Raw genomic sequence first — 24,989 nt, forward strand, 5'->3', positions numbered from 1 at the left:
CAGTACTAACAAATTACAGCAGTAGGGTTGTAAGGGGGTTATGGATGCTCTAAGCATCTTCAGCTGTGTTCGTGATACTGCCTTTAAGCTTATTATTTTCATCCTAAAAAGCTGTCATTACATTTATCGTGTAAATTGTACTTTTTTTCCTCATGATTAAAGCCAGTGTTTGCAGTAAAGCGTGAGATGTTTTCATGTACAGTACAGTGACAAAGCAGTGCACTGGAAAGCAGAATTCTACTAATGTTCCTCAAAAATGGGCTTTGTTCTAAACCTTACTTTTTAAACATCATTAATTAAATTAGTTCAATCTGCTTCCATACAGACTACATTCAATCTTTATGTTGGTAATCTTTTCAGTCTTAGATGTGCTGTGTTTTTTGTAAATACATTTTCTGAAACTTAACATTAAATATAATATATAATTTAAGAATGTTAATTTGTTCGATTGTTCAAAATTTAACTGACAACGATAATGCCTTTGCAATATTACACTGCATAAAAACTATGTATTGATTTCTGTATGCATGAAGTCATTTCATTTCACCTGAAATAAAGCTTTAAACCTAAACTCATCTAACCTTCAACTAACTTACTTAAAACATAAAATTAAATTATTTGATATAATTATACTACATGTTATTATTTTAATATAAATTATATTTAATTAATATTTAATTATTTAATGTTTATCATTTCCTGCCTTTTTAAAATTATTATTATTATAATACTACAGCTGTGGCTTGCACTGCACCCACAGGTTTTTGCATAGTTTTTCACAAATTTCATAAGCTACTAAAATGGGCATAGAATCCTGTTGGCAAAACCAATAAAAAAAAAAGTTATTAATTCTGCAGACTTTCATACATATTTTCCCCTAGAAAATGTGAAAAGTTATTTAAATACTATATACTTTATATATTTTAAATTAGGTTTTATTTTTCATACTTTTATTTATTTTAGTTTAAGTTTTAGTAATTTTTCTAATGTGCTTTTGTCATTTGTATGTTTTTTTAAATACACACACACACACACACACACACACACACACACACACACATATATATATATATATATATATATATATAGCTTTAATGCATTTTAATTTCCATTTTATATTGAGCAATTCTAGTACATAAACTCATTTAAGTTAGGTAGAAAAAGCCTCGAAACATTTGAAACATTCATTTAAGTTAAAATTTTTTTTCTAATTTTTACATTTTATTAGATCTGAGTCATATTTCAATTTTTTTTTGTTTTAGTTATCAACATAAGTAAAGGTGAATAAAGAATTGATAGTTCTAGGATTGGGTTTAGTTATAACCTAAATGTTCCATCCACCATGATCACCATGTCATCCTTTCTCTCTCTCCATTAGCCATGAAGAACTTAACGTTCCAGATCACGCCAGACTCCAACAAAGACAGTGAGAGCATACAGATGGGTCGAGACCTCAAACTTTCCTGCCACGTTGATGCCCAGCCTCAGGATAAGGTGAACTACACCTGGTACAAGAACGGAGCTCTAATCTACCCAACCGACAGCCTCATCGTGCTACGCAGCGACCCAGACATGCCACCCGGTACCAGCAGCCTGGAGATCGTGGACATGAAGTTCAGAGATCAGGCCACCTACAGCTGTGTAGCGAACTTCCCCGGGAGCAGCGTTCCTGAACTGCGAGTGGACGTGAACATCACGCAGAGCAGCGGTGAGACTCTGATTGTAATACTAAAGACGCGCAGGGTTTGATGTCCTCACTTGTGCTTGTACTGTGAAGTGGCCCTTTGATCCGACTCCTTCTGCTAGTTGCCGATGATGTTGTTTGCTTGTTAAAATGGGATTTTCCTTGCTTACAAACATGAAAGACCCCATGAAATGGTTTGATGAGTGTTGTTTTCTTTCCAGTGTTTACAACTGTTCAAACTGACTTTGGCATAAGACATATTGTACTTGTTCTGACTCCTGTTCAATCAGTCAATCAATCTGTCTTTCTGTCTGTCTGTCTGTCTATCTATCTATCTATCTATCTATCTATCTATCTATCTATGAGTTATGTCATGACGACATAGGGGGTTTACTTGAGAGCCCCAGTCCGCTCCGACTTTCAGAGAAAACGCCCAGTGAATTTTAGCTATTGGATTTTGCATACCTGAGCCACTCCCTGTGCATATGGGTATAAGTAGCAGACAAGTGCATCCATCAGATTTTTGCTTTGGAGCCGAGTGGGTGAATGATTTCTTCTCCATAAAGCCTTTTTGTTCTTTCTGGAAGAAGCACAAACAGCAGTATCCCTGATGAAACAGTGATTCCCCTGGGTGCTTCAACTAAAAGAGTAGTTTCTCATCGTGGAAGGTTAGCATTTTTTTAAAGATACCGTTGCATCTGTGTTCTTTTGGTTGTGGTCATTACATGTCATCTAGGGGTGCAATATTTGGTAAATTCCATCAGGTGCGTGATTTCACATAGAACAGCTGTTACTACACAGAGCCATTGTTAACTGACTAGATGCGCAAATCCACGTTCATTATCAGCGTTTATTTGCGCAGCTAGTCATTTAACAACGGCTCTGTGTAGTAACAGCTGCTCAATATGAAATCACGCACCTGATGGAATTTACCGCTGATTAGAGAACTGGCTTTACTGATGAGATGCGCATTAATGATCGGCAGATCTTGATCGGTGCACCCCTAATGTCATCTGTCGACAGCCACAAGCATTGTCTTAAGTATCTGGGCATCCAACATGCTGAAGCTGCATTCGTGGATGACTCATGTGTTCATTGCAAGCGTATGAGCATGGCTTCGCTGCGATATCGCCTCTCTGGTTTCCTTGTAACGAGCAGGCCACCACCGGCTAGGGCTCTGGGAGATCTGAGGGTCACAGTGAGAGCTTCTCCGCTGGGGATGTCCCCGCGGACCTCTCACTCCTCCCAAAGTGAATGTACTGTGCGGATCCCGAGTGATTTCGCTGGCCCGGCTCCTGTTGGTCACATAATTTCATTCAGCAGACCACTGGAGGACCAGATGTTGTTTGCAGCATTGAGGGATGGGTTATCGCCTTCCGAGGATGAATATTCAGCTGTTGCTGCCACCACCGCCGCAGAATCTGATCCGGAAGTGACGGCTGTGTTTCCCAGGCAGCCTCGAGTATTGGGCTGGAGGTGTGCTCTCACCCTCTTGTGGCTGGATGATTGGTTTCTTGGCATTGGGCATGGTTCACAACTGCACAACATAGACATTCCCTAGGTGGAGAGAGTGGTTGCAGTGCAACTGTGCCCGCAAAACCCCGCCACTTGGAGGAATTGTCCGCGTATCCCGTCCAAAGCCTGTAAGATTATGGCTGCTCTTGGAGCAAAAGCTTATGGTGCTGTGGGACAGGCCACCTCTGCCCTGAATGCCATGGTCATCGTGCAGGTCCACCAAGCCAAGGCACTCAAATGCAGGAGGGTAGTTCTGACCCGGGGTTGATGCAGGAACGCGGCGTGGTCTCTTGGGAAGGCGATGTCCATGCTTGTGGCCCAAGAGCGTCATCTTTGGCTTAACCTTGCTGAAATGAGAGATGTCAACAAAGTGCGCTTTCTTGATGCTTCCATCTCGCAGGTTGGCCTATTTTGTGACGCTGTCGAGAAATTTGCCCAGCAGTTCTTTGCAGTGCAGAGACAGACCCCCCTGTGTCCTGGAGAGGTCCCTATCCCCAGAAGCCAAGAGATTTCAGCTCGTAGGGCTCAACTTCTGACAGGGTTCAGATTGTGGCACTTTCCATGGACCCCCTATGTCGTGTAGTGCTGTGTTCAAAATATCGATATTATGATTCTGATCTGCTCTCTCTCATGTCAGCAGGATGCTATTTTTTCCTGAGTTTCTCCTCTTTTTTTTGTTCTTGAAGTTTCAACCTTCACTGGGGTTACTCTCTGTTTCTTACTGCAGTACCTTACATGATCACTCGCATCATCTGACAGGCTCTTTATCTCTCGCTTTATGATCTTTCTGTCCTACTGTTTGAATTCTGTCCATCATATATGGCAATTATTTTGACAGTTTTTTTGTTTTTTGTTTTTGTTTTAGTGTTGGGCCAGTAGATTTAACACAGTAGTGTCTTAAAAAAGCTGTTGATTATATTTTCTTGTATATTATTTTATATTGCATCAGAATTTTATACATTGTTAACCTGCCAACTTGCCTTGATTAAGTGAGATAAAAAATAACTGGAGCATTACATTGCAACACTGATTGAGCAGAAGATTTTTATTATTTTCGATTTTCGATTGTTTTGCACAATTGTTTATAAGAAAAATAATTTTGAGTTAGTTTATTAATTAATTGAATAAAATTATATTCTTTAATTATTATTATTATTTTTTTAAAGTTTGAATGAAAAACTTCTATGAATATGAGTAAGCAGTATCTCATAAAACTACAAATCTTTGGATTTTATTTCTTATATTCTTATGTTATATCTTGATTTAAATTTTTTTTTACATATTAGCTATAATTTAATATTATTTAGATTTTTTTAAGGTTCAAACATACAAAAAAAAAAAATATATATATATGTATATATATACATCTCCTCTTATGACTGTTTTCCTCTTTTCCAGTCGTTCCTCCTGTTCTGAGTGTGCCATTCGGAGGAGGTGTGGTCAATGTCAGTGAGGGCGGGTCCGCAGAGCTTGTGTGTTTAGTCGATGGTAAGCCCCGCCCACCCGTTCTGTGGTCCCGTGCAAACAAGGACCTGCCCATGCCGTCGGGGGATTGGGTGGTGGAAACACGCGATGGACGTTTGCGGCTGACCAATGTGACACGGGACATGATGGGAGCTTACCGCTGCCAAACCGCTCCTTACAACGGCCTAAACATCAAACGCCGACAGGCTCAGGTGCAGCTCAACGTAGAATGTAAGTGTTTCAGTCATCAGACAAAGTTTTTAATTGGGGAACTAATTTGAAATGATAGTTCACCAAGCTGCTAAAGCTAGAAGTAGCTATCTACATTAAAGTGATTTACAAGTAAGCAGTGAGTAAATATAGCATAAATTATTACATTCTCTGTCAGCAGCTTCTTATTTATGGTTGAACTGTGAACACTCAAAATGATTTCATTTAGGATATTTTTTTTTTAAGAAATGTATTTATTTGTTTATTTATTTATTATCTTTTATTTATTAGAGGCTGCATTTATTTGATTAAAAATACAGTAAAAACAGTAATATTGTGAAATAGTATTATTTTTTAGAAAAAATATTCTGTTTTAATATGTAATTTCAATATGTAATCTGATTAAATTAATGTTATGGAAAAGCTGAATTTACAGCATTATTACTTCGTTCAGAAATCATTCTGATATGCTGATTTGCTGCTCAAGGATCATTTATTATTATTTTAGTAAATTTATTTTTTAAAAATCTTTTAGTTATTAAAATTGTTGTGGAAAATTATATCTTTTTTTCAGGATCTTTTGATGAATCAAAAGTTTAAAAGAAAAGCATTTATATGAAATAGAAATCCCTTTATACATTTTTTAAATGTCTTTGCAGTCACTTTTTTTATCAATTTAATACATCCTTACATTATAATAGTACTCATTTCTTTCAAAAGTTTGACTCCAGAGTTTGGAATGGTTTATATTATCACTATTGAGGTGAATAAAATCAGACAGTATTTTTTTTTCTCACCATGAAAGTAAGTGGGGACCAGCAACTGAAGGTGAACTATCCTTTTGAAGGACTTACAGTTCAAAAGTTATCCAAAGTGTTTTATAGGAAGTCCCGCTCTAGCCTTTCTATAATATCACAGAAGGATTTTATTTGTCAGTCGACCAGGCCATTGGACACATTACACATTATTTGTAAACTGACACGGTTTGGACACATCCCAGAGTGTCTCATACAACAGCACTCATATGCCTGCCTGAGAAAGGACAGCGTTAATGAAGTCTATCGTGAAATTGTCTCGATCGATGGCGAGATTAGATTTGATTTGGTGCCGCACATTCTAATGTGATTTTAATCTTGATTGTAATGCGATCCACTGACTGAGGATAGATTGAGTCTCCGACGCACGACCAAACGAGCCAAAGTGACACGCGTTTTCCATTTAGACCCAATGGGCCATTATCAATGATTTTGATCCTGCTATTTTTAGATGCAGCATTTGAGGGCCGGCGGGAGTGTTAATGCGTTCAGAGTTTTCATAATGCATTATGATGCCCGCGTGGAGCGCGTTTTGTAAGTGCCGAACTAAAAAGCCTTGAATTCATTAGTGCTCTAGCTGCGCACAACTGCACAAAAGATAGACTGGTTAAACCCCGAACCACTCAATGCGCATCAGCCCTTTTCACACGAGCCATTAGCAGAGCAAAGCACTCTACGCTCTCATAATGGATCCTGTGTTTATTGTGTTGCTTCAAAATGCACCATGTGATTACAGGAAGAAGCTGAATTTAAGTGTGCGTCGGACCATTCACTGCACAGGATGAGCATCTGACCGTGAGCATCACATAATGCAGAGAGCTTTTTCGAGCTGTGACATTCAGGAAAACCGGGTGGTTGGTGGTTCAAGCCCCACAAGGTTCAGGCCGTGAACCATTACCATTGTGCCCGGTTTATTCTAGGAGAACTGAGGGTGATTGTCCTGCACTGAAAAGTTTTTAATAAAAATTGGTGTAAGATTTACTTTCGCTTACAAATACTACATTTTACAGATAATTACAAAGACCAGACATTAAACGCATTCAATTAACCATCATGTTGTGATCCGGTCATTTTGACCTAGGCTATAGAGGTCAAGATTTTGGTGATAAAATAGCAAAAACTTTTTTTTGTTTTAATATATATATAGGTTGGTCATTTTTGACCCACAACTGTTTTTCAGTACAGCACAGCACAGGAAATTTCGACATAGACAAACTGTAAGTGTATTGTGAAATGTACTTAATCATTGTTTTATTTACAACTTTTAAGAGGCTTGAATGAAATGTGTCTGCTATGCTGGTAAACGAATTTCAGTATCTCTTTAGATTATTTTTATTGATCAAATGCTGTTTTGTTATCATATTCTGTGTGACAGGGGTTGTTTTCAGTATATGTCTCTTTCAATCTGGCAGACAGCGTTTAGGTAAACGAGTTTGTCTCAGGTGAGCGGAGCATGTCATTGCGCGGCTTGTGATCAATTATGATAAACGAAGACAACAGCTACATGATTTATTCTGTTATTTAACAGCACAGTCAATGAATCTGCATAGCCCATACATTCAGAAACGAAGTATAAATGCTGTGCATCTGACTTAAACACAATATATCCTGAAACATGTAACGCAGAGCATGCTGTGAACAAATTGAAGTTCTTGGGAAGGATTTATGGCCAGAGAAATCCCAGAATGCTGTGTTGCAGCTAAATGAGTGATAGCTTCATTAAGAGCTTGTATGAATCACCCTCTCCCCCACGCATCTAAGTCTACACTCACATCCTCAGTCCCTTTGTTTCTATCTTCCGTCAATATCGCTGGCGTAACGCGCCCAGCTAATGTGGAGTACTGGAGGATGGAGCCCACCGCTGTGCTTCATCCTACAGCAGGTCTGATTTATGAGCCAGGTGGCTCTGCCTGTCTCTCTGGAGCTAGAGCCAGGGGGATGCTGTCTAACACCCCATCCTGTCTTTCTGTGTCAGGAGAGACAGACAGCGTCTGCCTGAAAATGAACCATGTTTCACTGAGAGGCATCCAGAGGCTAGCAGGGTAAATCTCACAAAACCTGTCAAGAACAATCTTGTTCTAAAAAAAAACTGTGATATATTATTTAAATCATGAAGCATTTGTAGTATTTGTTGCTTGTATATTGATTTAAATAAAATATGAATACATTCATATTTAAAATACTATAAATGTATTTTTTTTTAAATTATGGAAAATGTTATTTTTTAAATACATTTACAATTATACATATTTAATTAAAAAAAGTAATGTTTGAACACACACATACACACACACACACACACACACACACACACACACACACACACAACCTTGCACATTATATAAATAATAATTATATAAAAAAATTAAATTATGACAGTAATATACTCTTGATTAATACTCCTTATTAAAGTGAAAATTAAAATTTCCAGAAAATTCAGGAAACACCTTCAGGGCAAACAAGATTTAAATGAGTTTGTTTCTTAATCAGAACAGATTTGGAGAAATTTAGCATTTCATCCCTTGCTTACCAATGCATCCTCTGCAGTGAATGGGTGCCGTCAAAATGAAGTCTGCAAGTCCAAACAGCTGCAAGTAAAAACATCGCAATAATACACAAATAATATTAGTAATCCATAAACTGCGTGTTTATAAACAAATCCACTATCAAACCATGTTTTTCACTTCAAATTGTTGCTTCCTGCTAAAACACAACTCATCTCATCTAAATCAGGAGAGAAATATGCACGGATCAAGAATAGTTTACAAGCAAAAACAGTCCGAAATAGTTTAAAGAAATATGTTGGTGAATTTTGATTTGAGAGGATGAAAGAGGATGGACTTTTCACTACAGGAAGCATTAATATGGAATATAGATATTAATGAGTATTAATGATGGGTTTGTTTCTTACAAATACACTGCTTTTCGCTTCACAAGATGTTAACTTATTGACTGGAGTTGTGTGGATTACTTGTGGATTATTGTGATGTTTTTATCAGTATTTTGGACTGACATCCATTCATTGCAGAGGATCTATTGGTGAACAAGTTATGTACATTTTTCAAATCTGTTCCGATTCTGAAGAAACAAACTCAACTCCATCTTAGAGTACATTTTTAGGAAACTATTGTTTGACTTAATAATAATGTTCACAAAAGATCAATACCGATGTATGCTCAATTTTCTCCTTTTCTTTTACTTTTAATAAAAAAAGACAGAAATCTTTTTATAGTTTTATAGTTTAATATGTATACAGTGTATGTTTTCTCTTGTGTCTTTATTTTCAGTTTGTTTTATCTTCACTCTCATATTTTATCAGTGTTATTGGGTGGCTGAATTTCATGATGTTTTGGTTACAGACACGTGTCCTCTCACATGAGACGGATGATTATAGTTTGTTTATGGGAACTGTTGTGTTGTGAAATTAAAATAATCTGGTATAAATTTAATTATGGGAATAGATAAGAGAAAATCACCACTTCCTGTTGAGCTTAGATACATTTTTCTCACAAACTGAGTTGGAATGCAACACTGATGATCGGCAGTCAAAATAACAAAATATCATATGAGCTCTTTTATTCAGTTCATCATGCATAATGAATATGCATAATTTATAAGTTCATGCATTCCATGGCATTTGAACCCATGACCCTGGCGTTACTTGCACCAGTGCCTTTCTGTTCTTTTTCTTTTAAGTTTGCCTAAACTCTTAGCAACATTTGGTACGTCTAAATACATTTAATCTCATTCAAAATAAACATACAAAATGTATCAAATTCGTTTTAAAATATAAAATTATTATAAAAATGTGGGATACAGCCAAATACTCTTTTTGTTGTTGATAATGAAAATTATTTAATAATGAAAAGGTTTTGTTTTTTGTTTTTTTTTTTTACTCCAAAGAATTGTGCCACTTATGGAGTGGTTTGGCTGGAGCACTAGTTCTCTCCCACGCTGTTTGTTTTCTTTTTCTCAATTCCAAAGCACAAACCAGAGAACCTTGTGGGGATTTTAAATGGGTTTCATTGTGATCATTTTGGCATGGTTGAATTAATGTGAATACAAGTCAGTGAAATCAATTTTGATCTTGTGTGCTTCTTTAATGCACTAAACAATGAGAAATGTGTTTAAATATATATATATATTATATATGTGTGTGTGTGTGTGTGTGTGTTTAATTTTTTATCACCATGTGATAACTTGGTGAATCTCTGACATGATTTTCTTTTTTCAATATGTGATGCCATTGACAAGCCAAATTTCTTCTTTAATCTGACATATTTATATGTCATGTTTATATTTATATAAGTGAAACAGTGAACATTTTATTTTATCCATCAGGAACTGGTTGGATCTTGTAAAATGGGTATGATAATCATTCTGAATGTTATGTTGGATGTCTATTTCAAAGGATCGTCTGTTAAAGTTTACATTATGTACAACCAACAAGTTTCTAAATCAGTCTGAAGCTAATAAGGTTTTTTAATTATATTGTCATTGGAAGCATTGATTCAAGTTCATAAGTTAATTACACCCTGATGCTTTGTCACAATTTCTGCACATTATTAGTTACAGTAATGTACTGTTGATGTATGCCTGAGGTGCTGTGATGCTAATTTGCAGTCACATCCCTTCATACATGCAGAGTGTCTAACCAGACCCTGGTAGACTGTAATAAGTCACTGGCTCTAGCACACTATATAGATTGATTCCGTGCAATTAGCTGAGGCGATGTGGACCCCATCTTATTGATTCAGGTAGTAGCTTGCAATATGTCATCTGAACGTCATCGGCATGTGCGATGGGTTCAAGTGTTGTGTCCTAAGTGCTTCGGTGTGGTTTATTTGGGGCTTCGTTTCCAGTAAAAATCTCAATAGTGGTCAGTTCAATTACTATTCTTTTCCTTAAATTGATTTTTGTCCTGTTAGTGAAGAAAAAACGTGGTTTGAGAACCATTTTACCAAAAAGTGAGCTGTGATAGAAGTCAAAATGTCAGCACAGCAAACCAAAACAGATGCAACAGATGAAATGACTGTAAAATTTAATTGTACCTAAAATATTCACCGAAAAATGTAGAAGAAACAATCAGATGAATACCAGTAAGCTATAATAGTCTTTTTTCTCCACCAGATCCTCCTGTTGTGGATCCAGTCCTGCTGGATGTCCGTTCTCAAACATTTTCGACAGTCAATCTCCGATGCCTGATTCTCAAATCCAATCCAAACCGAATTGCCAGCGCCCGCTGGTATCGCAATGGGTTGCTCTTTCGAACCCCAACGGTGGACCCTCAAAGTGTCCCTCAGCTTCGCTTTAAACTAGACACCACTAATAACGGCACTTACGAGTGCCGAGTGAGCAATGGAGTCGGGACCTCAACCTGCACCTTCATTGTGTCTGGTGAGTTGTAAAAAACAAACAAACTGTATGTACGTACTGTAGGGTGCCGTATTTTACAGAAAAACTTTCCTGTAGCCTTGGGTCTATTAGTCTTGCTAAAGGACGGTTATCAAACTTCATATTTTGTTTGTCTTGTTATTCCTGTTGTTTGAGCACAAGCAGTCTGGTTTATTAAATTTAACCTGTTCTGTAGAAATCCAGGTCATACTAGTAAAGGTGGACAGTTAGTGGTCATCTAACTTTTGTCTTTAACAAGAATGATCTAATTTGAATCTGAAAAGTAAGACTGATGACCACTGCTCATTGGTAAGACTAGTTCTTCATAGTCAACTAGTTTGGCAAAGCTGGTCTACTAACCCTAACCGTGATGGCTAAGATGGTTTGCCTGAAACCAAGAGCTGCTAGCATAGATGATCAATTATTTAAAAAAAAATGTGGCATTTGATTTATTCCAGCAAATCGGCTCTTTCAAATTGTTTCAGTGAACCATTTCAAAATAATACTATTTATGCCTTCCAATACATCACAACATGGTTTATTAAGATTTGTTAATAAGGGACTTTATTTAATATAAACCTTTATGAAATATGAAATGGGTTTTGTGAACTTGTTCAACTGATTCATTGACCCGCCTCAGAAGAACAATTCTTTCAGACATCTTTACAACTACCTAAACCAGCGTGGATAACTTAAAGACCACAGCTGACTAGCTTGGACCAATTAAACCATATGAAACCACTATGATCAAGCTGGTTTAAACTGGATCTTCCATATGGGATTACTTAATCATTTCTGATTGCTTTGCTGGAAAGTGAACAGCATTAAAATGAGAATTAGCATATTTCCTTACAGTTGAGTTGCCATCTTTGTTTGCTACTACGCTAGTTGATGATGTGCTGTAGACATCTGCCAAGAAAGGCCAGACGGCGATGTGGCACCATACAGTACACTTCCAGTACACTTCCAGAAACACTGGCTGCTGTCTTGCAGACTTGGAAAGTTTTTTACTTCTCAGCAGGGTCTTATCTTTAGCTTTGCCAGCACATCGTGACAGCTGAGGGGTGCTAATGCTATCAGCTAGTTCTATCACCCCTCTCTAATATGACTGCTGTTAAACTGTAAGCCTAGCTGCTATGCAACGTACAGATTTGGTAATATGGTAAAAGGAATTGTGTTACAACATTTAGGATTCTATTGTCCTTACTCTGATTACTATGAAAAGCATTTCTGATTAAATGTACCCCAGCTAACAAAACAATGTTTTCAGAAGTTATGAAAATTTTATTTCTGAATGTTCAAAATGTATTTTTTTTTAATATATTTTTGTTAAATTACTACTGTATCTGGGTTTAAATGATGGTTACCATAAGTTCCTTTAAGGGACATAGTAGCGGCCAAAAACATAAAAACTGACTTCAACACAGCATAGCTGCTTACAAGTAAAAAATTTTCCTCGCAAAAATGACTTCAAATATATAATTTATCCAACATCTGTGGCACAAGACAAAATCTGAAAAATATTTATTATTGCAATTTCTGTTTGGTGACACTAAATTAAACGGTTCTTATTTAATGAAATGCTTGTCTTTCATTGATGCTCTAGATAATTAGTTCTCACCTGGTGGGTCATGACCCAATAATGGCTTTTTTCTGCAATAATAAAATACAATTAACTATGCATACCTAGAATGGCAAACAAATTTATCACATTATCTTTAATGTAACAGCTATGTCTAGAACCAAAACCACTGCTATTTCAGTTGAAGATCCACCTTATTTTTAAAATATCTTTAACAGTCCATTATGCTGCTTGATATTGCTGTTATTTAACTATTATTTTGTCATCAAATAATTTTAATGCATTGGCATAATTATAAACATGCCAGTTTTTAGTGCAGATAGTTTACTTCAATCTAAATGAATCAAAAGCATTGGACATTCACAGGAAATAACTTTCTACCTCATTGCAAAATAAGATGGCTAAGATGGAAGTACTTTATCTTTTTAAAGTATTTGACTAATTAGTCTTACTCTGTTTTGGTTTGTTTGTTCATTTAGCTCAGCCGTTTAATGCAGAGTTTTACTACGACACTCCAAACCCCATTCGCACCTTGAAGAACAATTATTCCTACATCCTACAGTGGACACAGAATGAGCCTGGCGCTGTGGACAAAATCATCGGCTACTGGATTAATGTCCAACAGGTAAAGCGAACACCCACGGACACTGGGAGCTTAATATTCTCTCTTTCTTTCTTTCTTTCTTTCTTTCTTTCTTTCTTTCTTTCTTTCTTTCTTTCTTTCTTTCTGTGTTGGCTCGGTTGGAGGTGGATGAGTAGAATAAGTGTGTTTGTAATAGGAGTCAGGGGAATAGTGTGCTCTATGTAGGGAGCAGACAGCGGATCGATCACTGCTTGTACTGCATTAAAGAGACTCTCAGAACCCCACCGGCCCAACACAGGAACACACAAGCAGCCTGATTGGATCTGTATTTCATCCCTGCTGAAAAAAAAACAAAAAAAAAAAACAGCTTATACACCCTAAAGTGCTCTTTTAAAGAACATGGTCAAGCAGGTCCCCTTTAGCTTGTAGTCTGTGTGATAAACAAAGAGCTTAGGTTGACATGACTCTTAAGTCATGTTTCTTCTCTTACAGTGGCATTGATGAAGTAAATTGACTTTTAGGGTCGACCTCACGGGACAAAAATATTGGTGTTAACACCAATAAATCGCAAATTGAAGTTGCATACTGTATATATAGCATGCGCAAACCTACTGTGTTTAGTAGCTTGAGTTCTCGTCCACAGAGATGAATATGTCCTCATTGTGTTGATCGCACTCCACTTTGCCAGATGTGATTGGATGCTCATGTATAGCTTACTTTATTTCACACCCAAGCAGCTGTAATTCACACAGTTCCTGCCTTTTGACCTGAGTCAGCAGTGTTGAGGCTGCATGAATATGCTTTGCGTTTTTGTACATGGTTTAGTGGAGCATTTTACAAAGTACAGTGTCTGGATGGTTTGCTAAAAAATGGAAATATGTCCCAATTTCCACTGTGAGGCTGACTGACTGAAAAGGTTTTGTCTTCAATGCAGGTCCTTAACCACCATAGATGTTAAGAAGGACAACCCCGCCCCCATATTTTATATTCAAAAGTTACAAAAGTTACATGTTTAGGTTTATAAGCGGTCTAACAGTAGTCTAAAATGCACAAATAAATTTTTATGAAACATGAACTAGGTTCAGAAACGTATTAAGCTGTTTATACTGTAAAAACTCATATTCCTATTGAGTATGTTTGTGTAATTATGTAGTTAAATTATCTAAAATGCTCCTTAAACAAGATACATTTTCTTGAGAAGGTTAACTTAATAAGACTTGTTCTCTAAGACTCTTGAATATAAAGATATTTTGTTTTACTACACTGGCAGATTTGGTTAGGCTACTTGTTTTTAACTAGTTTTTTCTTAACAGAGGAGAAAATATCTGAACAAAATACACCCATAATAAAGATACATTCTCTGGAAACAAGCATTTATATGTTATGCAGTGTCATTTTTCAAGTAAACCAGTCTTGTTTTAGGCATCTTAGAAATTTTAACTGGAAAACAAGTCAAAACAGTTATGCTGCCTTTAATTTGCAATACTTTCTTTTGGTCAAAAAGCATCTCAAGTATCCTTCTTGAGGAAGGGAATCCCATAATGCATTACACAAGCTGAATGAAGAAATCTATGATTTAGTACTGAAACTAATTGAAAAAGAAAGAAAGAAATAGTTTAATTCTGTTAAAACACATAATTTGTGTTTTATGTATTTTTGCACTTTTTAGAACATTGCACTGTTTTTCTCTAAACCAAATTCTATTGAAATCAATCACATCAAGTCAGCTCACTAATACATGTACAGAGCCAGTGTTGAATCTTTTACAGGCAATGTTTCAATTAAACAAACTACATCCTTGAAGCATTCACTGGGATTCCCTCCACCCCCCCATGTGTCCCGGTTGAAATCTGGCCACCACCCTATGCAACAAACAAACACCCTCTAATCATCTCGGGATGACCCGGCACATTGATGCACCCTTGTCACAGAAACTGTGTTGCACTTTGTGACTCTTCATCAGATTTTTTGATTCTGACGTCCTAATCATCTATTCATAGAAACCTGGCCCAGAGGGGGGCGGCAGGAACGGAAGAGCGCCAATGAATTATGGAAGGAGGCAGGAATCAAAGCGAACGGGGAGGGGGAGATTAGCCACTTGTCTTTGTGTGCATGAATAGCTAATCTTCCCCTCTTTAAAACCTTACCTTAAGTAAGAGTCTACAGGGACCAATGAATTAACATCCTGACTGCAGCAAGCGTGCATTAACTTTTATGAGCGTGCGTGTGTGTGTGGTGGAGAGCGAGACAGATTATAGACGAGCTTCTCAGTAGACTCAGTTGAGTATATGTGCATATCTGATCATAGTAGAATAACAATGAATGTCTGTGTGTGAACAGGGAGATATAGTTCATTCTATTTGTGTGTGTGTGTATCTATATGGCCAGGACCGTGCGTTGGCGTGTTCTTCTGTGTATAAATTTGTCCAAGGTGTGAATGCGCAACACTTCTTTGCAGTGGTAATGTTGATAAATGTTTTATAGATGTTGCTCTGAGAAATGTAGAAAAGAAAGGGAAAAGAGAGAGGGGTAATGAGCTGAAGAAAGCAGTGCCATTGTTTCTCATCGAGACGAGAGCGTTCAATACAAAGAGTTTCAGTCTCTAACTTTAGAAACGTCTTTTGTTAATCATCTAGTATAGGGACTATCACAAGATATATGCGCGAGAATAGAAAGTTAATTAACAGCGTAACAAGCACATACTTAATATAGATATATGATAGATCATCAAGTAGTTTTTTGACAGATGGATGGGAGAGATGTATTTATAAAAAATAAACACTGTAAATGAACTGTCAAACATTAGGCACTTTTTATTGTAATTCACATGCTATGTAAGATATCTCACGTCTGTATTTTAAAATTTTATTAGTTGTTTTAAAGGATTTTATTTTTGCTTTTTTACTATTTGTCATATAAAATAATTTGTAAAAAATCATCTAATTATTATAATTAAAATAAAACAATTATTAGTATTATTTCCACTTTGAAATCGTTTAGGGATGCATAAGAAATTTCACAACAGAAGTTCCCTTTCAGTCGGTCACTCTCGATGTCAATGCACATTGGCATGCAATTATTGCATCCAGCTGCAGTTGATCACAGCATGAGTATAAGAAGGCAGCATTTGCAATGCATACCAGCCGAGCAACAATATTGTTCTGCTCCATCCAGTGTCTTCAAATGGCTATGAGTTCACAGTACGGCGCTTCAGCCATGGTCATTCTGAGTTGAGCGAGTTGCGCACTTCAGGCTGCACTGTGACCTTGTCGTGCTTCAAGCGGCCAGTCCCCTGTGAAGAGCAATTTCTCTGAAAGAGCTTACATGGGTTCTTTTTTTGTAAAGACGTTGGATTGTCTCTACAGATGCTGTTTCACCCCTGCATTTCTGGATGCGGTCAATACCTGGTGATGGGTGATGGTCACGATCACTGCCTTACATGTCTGGGCATTTAGCACACTGAGGTGCCGTTCATGGATGAGTCATGTTCCCATTGCGGGAAAAAGAACGGGCATATCAGTTCAAGGTCCTGCCCTTCGGGATGTCCCTGTCTCTCTGTGTCATAACGAAAGTCACGGAAAGTCTGGTTCCCCTCAGAGAGTAGGGTGTTCAGATCTTATGTTCCTCTGGGCAGCAGTGCCCCTGGAACAGGTCTCCAGGCATGCTATGGTTTACACAGATGCCTCCACCACCTGCAGGGGGGCCACGTACAAAGAGCATGCAGTGTCGGAAGTATGGATGGGCCCCCATCTGCACTGGCATATCAATTGTCTAGAGTTGTTAGCAGTATTCCTTGCCTTGGACCATCTCATAGGGCACTTATGAGGCAAGCAGGTTCTGGTCTGAACGGACAACACAGCGACCGTTACATACATCAAATGGCAAGGTGGTCTGTGCTCCTGTCACATGTCACAACTCGCCCACCACCTCCTCCTTTGGAATCAGAAGGTTCTGAGGTCACATCATGCCATTCATATTCCAGGCCTGCTCAACCATTCGGCCAAGAGCTGTCTCGAGCTACTCTCCCGGGAGAGTGGCGACTTCATTCCCGGAAGGTCCAGTTGATTTGGAGAGGTTTCGGAGCCGCACAGGTAGACCTGTTTGCTTCTCCAGAGACCTCTCACTGCCAGTTGCAAGGTCAGGGAGGACGAGGAGCAGGTCTTGCTTGTGGGGCAGTATTGGTCCACTCTGACCTGGTTCACCAAACTAGTGCTCCTCGCGACAGTCTCTCCCCGGCAGATTCTTCTGAGGAAGGATCTACTGATTCAGAGATGGGGCACCCTATGGGACCCACATCCAGACCTCTGAAACTTAATGTATGGTCCCTGGATGAGACGTTGAGGTTCTAGGTGACCTACCCCAAGAGTTAGTTGACACCATCACTTAGTCGAGAACACAGTCTATGAGACACACTTATTCCTTAAAGTGGAACCTGTTAGTTGATTGAGAAGACCCACGGAGATGCAAGATCAGGGTCATGCTGTCCTTTTTGCGAAGGAGCGAAGGCTGTCTCCCTCCACCCTCAAAGTTCAAGTTGGTGCGATTGCTTTGTACCATGACCCTGTAGAAGGGAAGTTGGTGGGTAAGCATGACCTGGTCATTAGCTTCCTTAGAGAGGCCAGAAGGTTAAATCATTCACGGCCCCCCTCAATACCCTCTTGGGACCTGTCTCCAGTGCTTAAATCACTACTGCACTACTGGAGGAGGCAGACCCCGTCGAGCTCCTCCATCCCCTTGGCAGCCAAACGTCATGGAGCGTCCGTGATAGAAGGCTGGGTTCCATATGTGAGACTTAAGTGGATCCCATATGTGTAAAGTCCATGGTATGGCCTCAGAGCCCATGTTTCCCTGGCACACTTTTGCCATTTCCAAGAGTGTTACAATCACATTCTATTTTCCATATGCACTTAAACAAATATTCATATGTGTATTTGCTCCCAAGACCTCCTTCAGGTAGGATGGAGCTTCTGCAGCTATCCTGTTCCAAGTGAAACGGGTACGTTTTCCCAGTGTTATCCAATCTCACTGTGTGGGTAGTGCTTCGACAATGGTGAATGAAACTACTTGTTGCTTAGCCTCAGCCTACACCAAAAAGGGGTGCAGGTGGCAGGGCACTTGAAGGGGCAGCAGTTATGGAGCTTTGATAGGGAATCCTAATTCGTCGGTCACCGACGTGACGTCGAGAGTGACTGACTGTTACGTATGGTAATCCTCGTTCCCTGAAGGAGGGAATGGAGATGTCACTTCACGTCGCCAAGGTTGCTGTACTGTACCACCGCTGATACATTTTTATTATTATTATTGTTGTTGTTACTAATACAATAAAAGTTTTATATTAATTTATTTATTAGAAATCAATTTTGTTTAATTTTGTTTTGTAATATTGGTTTTAACTTTGTGTTGTTTTTTTTCCCCTTTTTTGGCTCTCTTGCCTGCTTGGAGAAAACGCCCCTTCATCTGTGCACTCCTTCTTTCTTTACTTAAATGTTTTTCTTTACCTCCGTCACACTCATATAACAGGTGCTCAGAGCGCTTTCATTTCCTCAGAACTTTTCAAGAGAAGAACAAGAATGTTCTCTCTTTTCTGAAATGATTGTTGTGTTTTCAGAGACCGCAGGAAACACCAAGCCTCATTTGTAAAGCTGCACCGCTTGTTTACCAGTGCGGAAAACTGAGTCCCTCTAGACTAAATGTACGCTACGTAAGATGAGAAACTTTCAGTACTGATTATTATTTTGGGCTCATTTTTCACAGTTCTGATGCTAACAAGCTAAACTCCACATTTAGACATTGTTGTAAATTTGCTGACAAACGACAAACCCAGTTTCATTAAACATGCTCTGTGCCATATGTTACTCAACCAGCGGAGACTCAAACAGCTGTCCGCATCCGAACCCGAGCCCCGATGACAGACCTCTGATCAGTGGGGTGAACCACCTCAGGAGAGAGAGCGAGTGAGCGAGTGTGCTTGAATGCATTTACACGTCTTTATTGAGCTGTACCTGCAGGGGGAATCCTGCGGCAAGAGAAGCGCTGTATCACAGGCCTCTGCTCACACCTCACACACCTGTGATATTACAAGAGGGTGAGATCTTACAGCTGTATGTGTGTGTGTTTAGTATATAAAGCCCTGTGCGATTTGATGTAACCCTGTTTGCTAGTTCTTCATGCTTTAATGATTCAGTATGCACCATATTCCTAAATACCAGAGATCAAGATCCAGACATATATAACCCGTCAAAGCCCAGCAGACCAAGACCTGTTGCTCAAACAACCATTTTAATGAACTGAGAACATGCTGAATATATATAGCTGTTCAGAGTCATGGATTTATTGTGAATTTTGATATCATTTACTGACTTGAGGTACACTTACTAACTGACCTAGACACCAATTTGTCAGTTCATATTTTCACATGGGAACAAGCTTTATGGTAGAAGGTTTGTAGCAAACAGTTGCAGCAAACCCTGAAAAGTTTAAAGGGGACATAAAAATAACATTATTTTGTGTATTTGGTGTAATACAATGTGTTTATGTGGTTTAAGGTAAAAAAAAACATTATTTTCCACATACTGTACATTGTTTCTCTTATATGCCTGAAAAGCGAGGTGTGCTCTGATTGGCCAGCTGTCCAGTGTATTGTATTTGGCCGAATGCCTCAAGCCTGTGACAGAAATGGTTTACCCCTTAACACTGTGAGGCCGTGTGTCCTGGCGCGACAAAACCAATAAAACCCATTACAAACGAGGCATTTGTATAGCATCCATTAGAGACATAATTACTGATTATAATGACCTATAACGCATTGTGTATCGCGCTGCATAAACATAAAACCCATGTCTGCATTTGTGATCTGAGAAACGACAAACAACAAGCGTTACTCTACAATGCTCAAAACTCACGTTTTAATCATCAGTGGCAAATCCTTTACGAATGAAAGCATGCGCTGCACACATCTGAATATTTGGGTTGAACTGTTCTGGAACACTGTTATAAATAGAACTTAACCAGTGATTTCTAGTTGTGTCCTCTTTTGGAAGGCCAGACAAAGTAGTTTCGATTTCACAACGAAACACACAGCGTCTTCACAACATGGCTCCGGTGGCAACAGCGAGAATCAAAATTATGCCTTTTTTCTTCGCATAAACATTTGGGCTTTGTTATGCAGATCTCCCACACAGTGACGTAGATGTGTGTGTGTGTGTGGGGGGGGGGGGTCGTTGTTGACTCAACTTTTATAAAGAATATCTCTTTAGATTTGAGACTTTAGTCTTTGTAGCATTACAGATATTATTTATGCACCAAAAGCTTGTAACACTCCAAAGAGAAAATAAAAAATTAAATCACATCATATGACCCCTTTAATGCAATATTATTATGTTTAAGTGTTTTGGTGTTGCAGTTGCAGTTACAGTTTTTAGGGACCAATTCTTACTATTACCTGTAACTAGTTGCTTATTAGCATGCCTTTTATTAACATATTGGCTGTTTATTAGTACTTATAAAGCACATAGGCCCACTGAAGCTAAGCAGGGCTGAGCCTGGTCAGTACCTGAATGGGAGACCTCCTGGGAAAACTAGGTTGCTGCTGGAAGAGGTGCTAGTGAGGACAGTAGGAGGTGCTCACCCTGTGGTCTGTGTGGGTCCAAGCGCCCCAGTGTAGTGATGGGGACACTATACCGTCAACAAGCACCGTCCTTCAGATGAGACATTAAACCGAGGTCCGGACTCTCTGTGGTCATTAAAAAATCCCAGGATGCCTTTTGAAAAGAGTAGAGGTGTGACCTCGGCATCCTGGCTAAATTTGCCCATTGGCCTCTGACCATCATGGCCTCCTAACAATCCCCATATCTACTGATTGGCTTCATCACTCTGTCTCCTCTCCACCAATAAGCTGGTGTGCGGTGAGCGTTCTGGCGCAATATGGCTGCAATAAGGTGGATGCTGCACACTGGTGGTGGATGAGGAGATACCCCCTGACAATATAAAGCGCTTTGAGTACCTAGAAAAGAGCTATATAAATGTAAGGAATTATTATTATTATTATTATATTCTTCAGGACCATATTCTACATTCCTAATCCTACCCAATACCTAAACTTAACAACTAACTTAATATATAATAAGCAGAAAATTTAGAGTTTATTGAGGCAAAAGTAATATTTAATGGTTTGTTAATCGTGAGGACTGGGCCTTAAAATAAAGTGTGACCGTTTTATTTATTTAATTAATTAATTCAATTAATTTATTTAAACAGTTAATCTGAGTAATTCTGAATTTAATGTATACTGGTTATAATCTTGATCTGATTTTATAATTATAGCCTTTTTATTAATTATTTTTTTAAATTATTTTTATATTTTTTATATTTAATTATTTTTTATTAATTATTTTATAATTATTTTAACCTTCATAAAGGTAAAAAAAAAATATATATATATATATATATATACCAACAGGTTGATTTGTAGTAGTCTGAGAGTTATGACAAAAAAAAAAATTAATAAAGAAAGAAAGAAATACAGTAGCCTCTGGTCTCTGTTAATGGATGCATGACTGATGAAGAGGAAAGGAAGTAGTATATGTACCGATGACTGATACATAACCAGGTGTGTGAAACAAGCAGAAAAGAACAAATCATTGAATGAAAAAAGACATTTGGAGGTGAAAGATTGTTTTAGATAGAAAGCACATGTGTGTGAGTACAGGCTTTAGATCTGGGGGTTAAATGTCCTCATTAATATAGTGAAATGTTCTAATATTTCATTTGTTCACATAGGTAAAATGCATTTTTACGTGCAAAAAAATACAATATTACAATAATTCAGTTACATTAATATTTTCTGTATTTTCATTTGTTACTCACGGTTTGTTTGGCTGTGAATATTGTTAATTTTGTTGATGTTTTTTCTATTTGGTGATCTGGAGGACAAGCTTCCTCAAGCCGTCTTGATCATTGATAGCATTCTTTAGGTCTGGTGTTCGTATCATTCATGACAGCATCTGAATCATTAGTGTCCATTTGTACCAAGGATGATAACAATAATGATAAAGACACAGTTTTAAGAACTTTTCTTAATGTAAAACAGTAGCAGAATCCACACCACATCTATAAAGATAATGACACTTATGATCAATATTGTGGAAATCACTTTCAAAACCTTTTTTGTTCCAAGTGATGAATGATAACAACCAATTAGAATCTAATCCTAGAGAAGAAGAGTAAATTTAGTAATTTTTTTTTTGCAGTTATATTTAGCATTATATAAGATTTAATGTCATAGTTCATAATATTTGGTTTGCTAAATTTCTGTAAAATCAATCATTCTCTCATCATATCTTTTTCTTCATTAAGCACTGCCACTCTTCTCTTGGAGAAAGCACTCCTGGTCTTTGTGTGGTGATTTAGATGAGGAGAGATGCACAGAAAATTCCTGTTAACAGAGAAGAGCAGTCAAGCAGAGACAATTTATCTGTGACTTTTACAAGGTGCACGCGCGTGTGTGTGTTTGATACAGCTGTTAAGTCTTGGCATGCACTGTGTAGGCTCAAGTGCATTTAGTGTTGGAGACGTGGTGGAACACTCTCCATGTTGCCGTGGTGAATGGTCCAGTAACAGGGGTTTATGGTGGCATTTAATTAGATAGATAACAAATGTGTTTGACCCTCACTAGTCAGGTTAACATCACAGCTACGCTTCTACTTCCTGCCTGGAAAAGAGGGAACAAAGGATGAATAGGAAGCATCACACACACACACACACACACACACACACACACACTTATTATGTGTGTTGTGTTTAGAGGGAATGCCGGTGGGTTTACCTGCTGCCTGAGTCTCTATGCGGAGCTGAAGATCATTTCTCATTCCATTGTGCGCTGTTTCCATGGGGCTGCTGCCATGTTTCCCATAATTCCACATGGAAAAGCCTGGACTGCCAGAGTGCCTCTGTCCCTGTGATTACCACACATCCTCCGGGAGTGAGAGCTGACCTGGAACAGCTCACTGCACATTTGTTTCATCTAATAAGATACAGCTAATTGTATGAGAGATTATTGGTGAAGGTTTTTGAGGAACCAACTAGAACTGCAACTGTTTGATTGAATAAATGAAAGAAATCAAAAGCTAAATATGGCACATTAGTATTAGCAAATTATTTAGCCATTTTCCATGTGGAAAAAGAAAATAAACAATAATTTATATATATATTTTAATCTATTTAAAATGTACAAAAATGGCCAAATATATTGGTTATATATTGAAATGTAAATTTAATAATGTTGTCCAAGATGAGAGTAACTTAAATATATTTTGACATTGGAAATTTAAATAAAAAATACTTTGAGTCTAAATATAATTGTATTGTCCTATATATATTGTGTGTGTGTGTATACACACACACACACACACACACACACACACACACACAAACATAATATTACCATATTGTGATGGAGTATGTAGAGTAGATAAAGATACCTCCACTGTTAAACTATGTGCAGTATTGTTCGTTTAGCTATAAACATGTTAACAGTTCAGCTACCTAATGCTTGCTATACAGTTCCTTGAGTCAACAATGAGAATGAAATGCTTTATATGCAACAAAATCAAGCTTGCATTTATGCAGATTTCGCATTGCATTAGCTGCAAGTGTTTGGACTTGCATAAAGTGTTTTTTATAAAGCTGCATTATGCAGCAGTAAATGCTCTCTTTTACAAGTAAAGAGACACATTTTCAAGGTAAAATCACAAAGCTCAAGCTAAAAAAAAGCAACTAACACAAAATGCTAACTTTTCACTAAAGTATCTTCAGAAATGTCTCAAAGCCAGCAGCATTCAGAATCGTTGTGAGATGTCCCATGGGAAGTACCTCAAAGTAGAGAATGACTAGTTGATCTGTTTCACCAAGTGCTCTTAGTCAGCACACTGCTGTTGTGCCTAAGGAAAGACTTCTGAACCTTCTTACAGCGGGCGGCTGGATAGCAGCTGACCTTGCACTCAGCAAATCACTGCGCTGAGGGCTTTCTGTGGTTTTCTGGAGGTTAGAGATGTATAAATCTGTGTGTGACGCAACCATGTTTCCATTGTAAATTTTCTGTCCTCTCTGAAATGTTCCTCTGTGAAAAAAATTTCCTTAATGTTTTAAATTGCAACAATATTTCAGTTGCAATAATGATGCTATATTTAAAGCATAATTCACAATATGACTATTTTGCCTGTATTTTTTATTAAATAAATGCAGCCTCGGTGAGCTTTACAGACTTTCAGAAATGTAAAAACCTCACCTACCCCAAACTTTTAAACAGTAGTGTATAGGATTTCATGTGTTAAATAATGGTAATAATTGGTAATTAAGTCAGACCTTATTAAAGCCTGATCATAGCATGATTAAACCATTAAACACTTTTCTCTCTTGTGTGTTTGCAGAACCGACAGACAGTTTTGTCCAAACAGATCACCACTAAAGAGCCTGTGAAAGGTGTGTTGATGTCCTACACACTGACAGACTTGCGTATTCCTCTGTCATATGAGGTCAGCCTCACTCCCATAACCAGCTTCGGCACCGGAAACACAGTCACGCGCAGCATCCAGTACTCTGAGCGTAAGTCACCTTCCAGATACACACCATACAGTATGCAAGATCTCCCTTGTCATTTGGCTACTCCCATCCATTTATTCTTTTTTTCCTCTTAAAGTTATCCTTTTAAGTAGGCAGTATACCAGTTTTGATGAATTTAGATTT

The 24,989-nt window shown here is 38.0% G+C and overlaps 1 protein-coding gene across 1 annotated transcript in view; it reads left to right on the plus strand.

The window, feature by feature from the left end:
• The window catches only part of LOC132156757 (MAM domain-containing glycosylphosphatidylinositol anchor protein 1-like), a 270,738-nt gene that overhangs the window by 203,296 nt on the left and 42,453 nt on the right, over window positions 1-24,989 (plus strand). Inside the window, exons 8-12 of the mRNA XM_059565763.1 lie at window positions 1,379-1,708; window positions 4,598-4,894; window positions 10,819-11,085; window positions 13,144-13,289; window positions 24,674-24,848. Of these exons, the coding sequence (XP_059421746.1) occupies window positions 1,379-1,708; window positions 4,598-4,894; window positions 10,819-11,085; window positions 13,144-13,289; window positions 24,674-24,848 (1,215 nt within the window). The remainder of the gene's footprint in view (window positions 1-1,378; window positions 1,709-4,597; window positions 4,895-10,818; window positions 11,086-13,143; window positions 13,290-24,673; window positions 24,849-24,989) is intronic.

The sequence above is a fragment of the Carassius carassius genome, chromosome 14 (assembly GCF_963082965.1).
Source record: "Carassius carassius chromosome 14, fCarCar2.1, whole genome shotgun sequence".
Taxonomy (NCBI): Eukaryota; Metazoa; Chordata; class Actinopteri; order Cypriniformes; family Cyprinidae; genus Carassius; species Carassius carassius.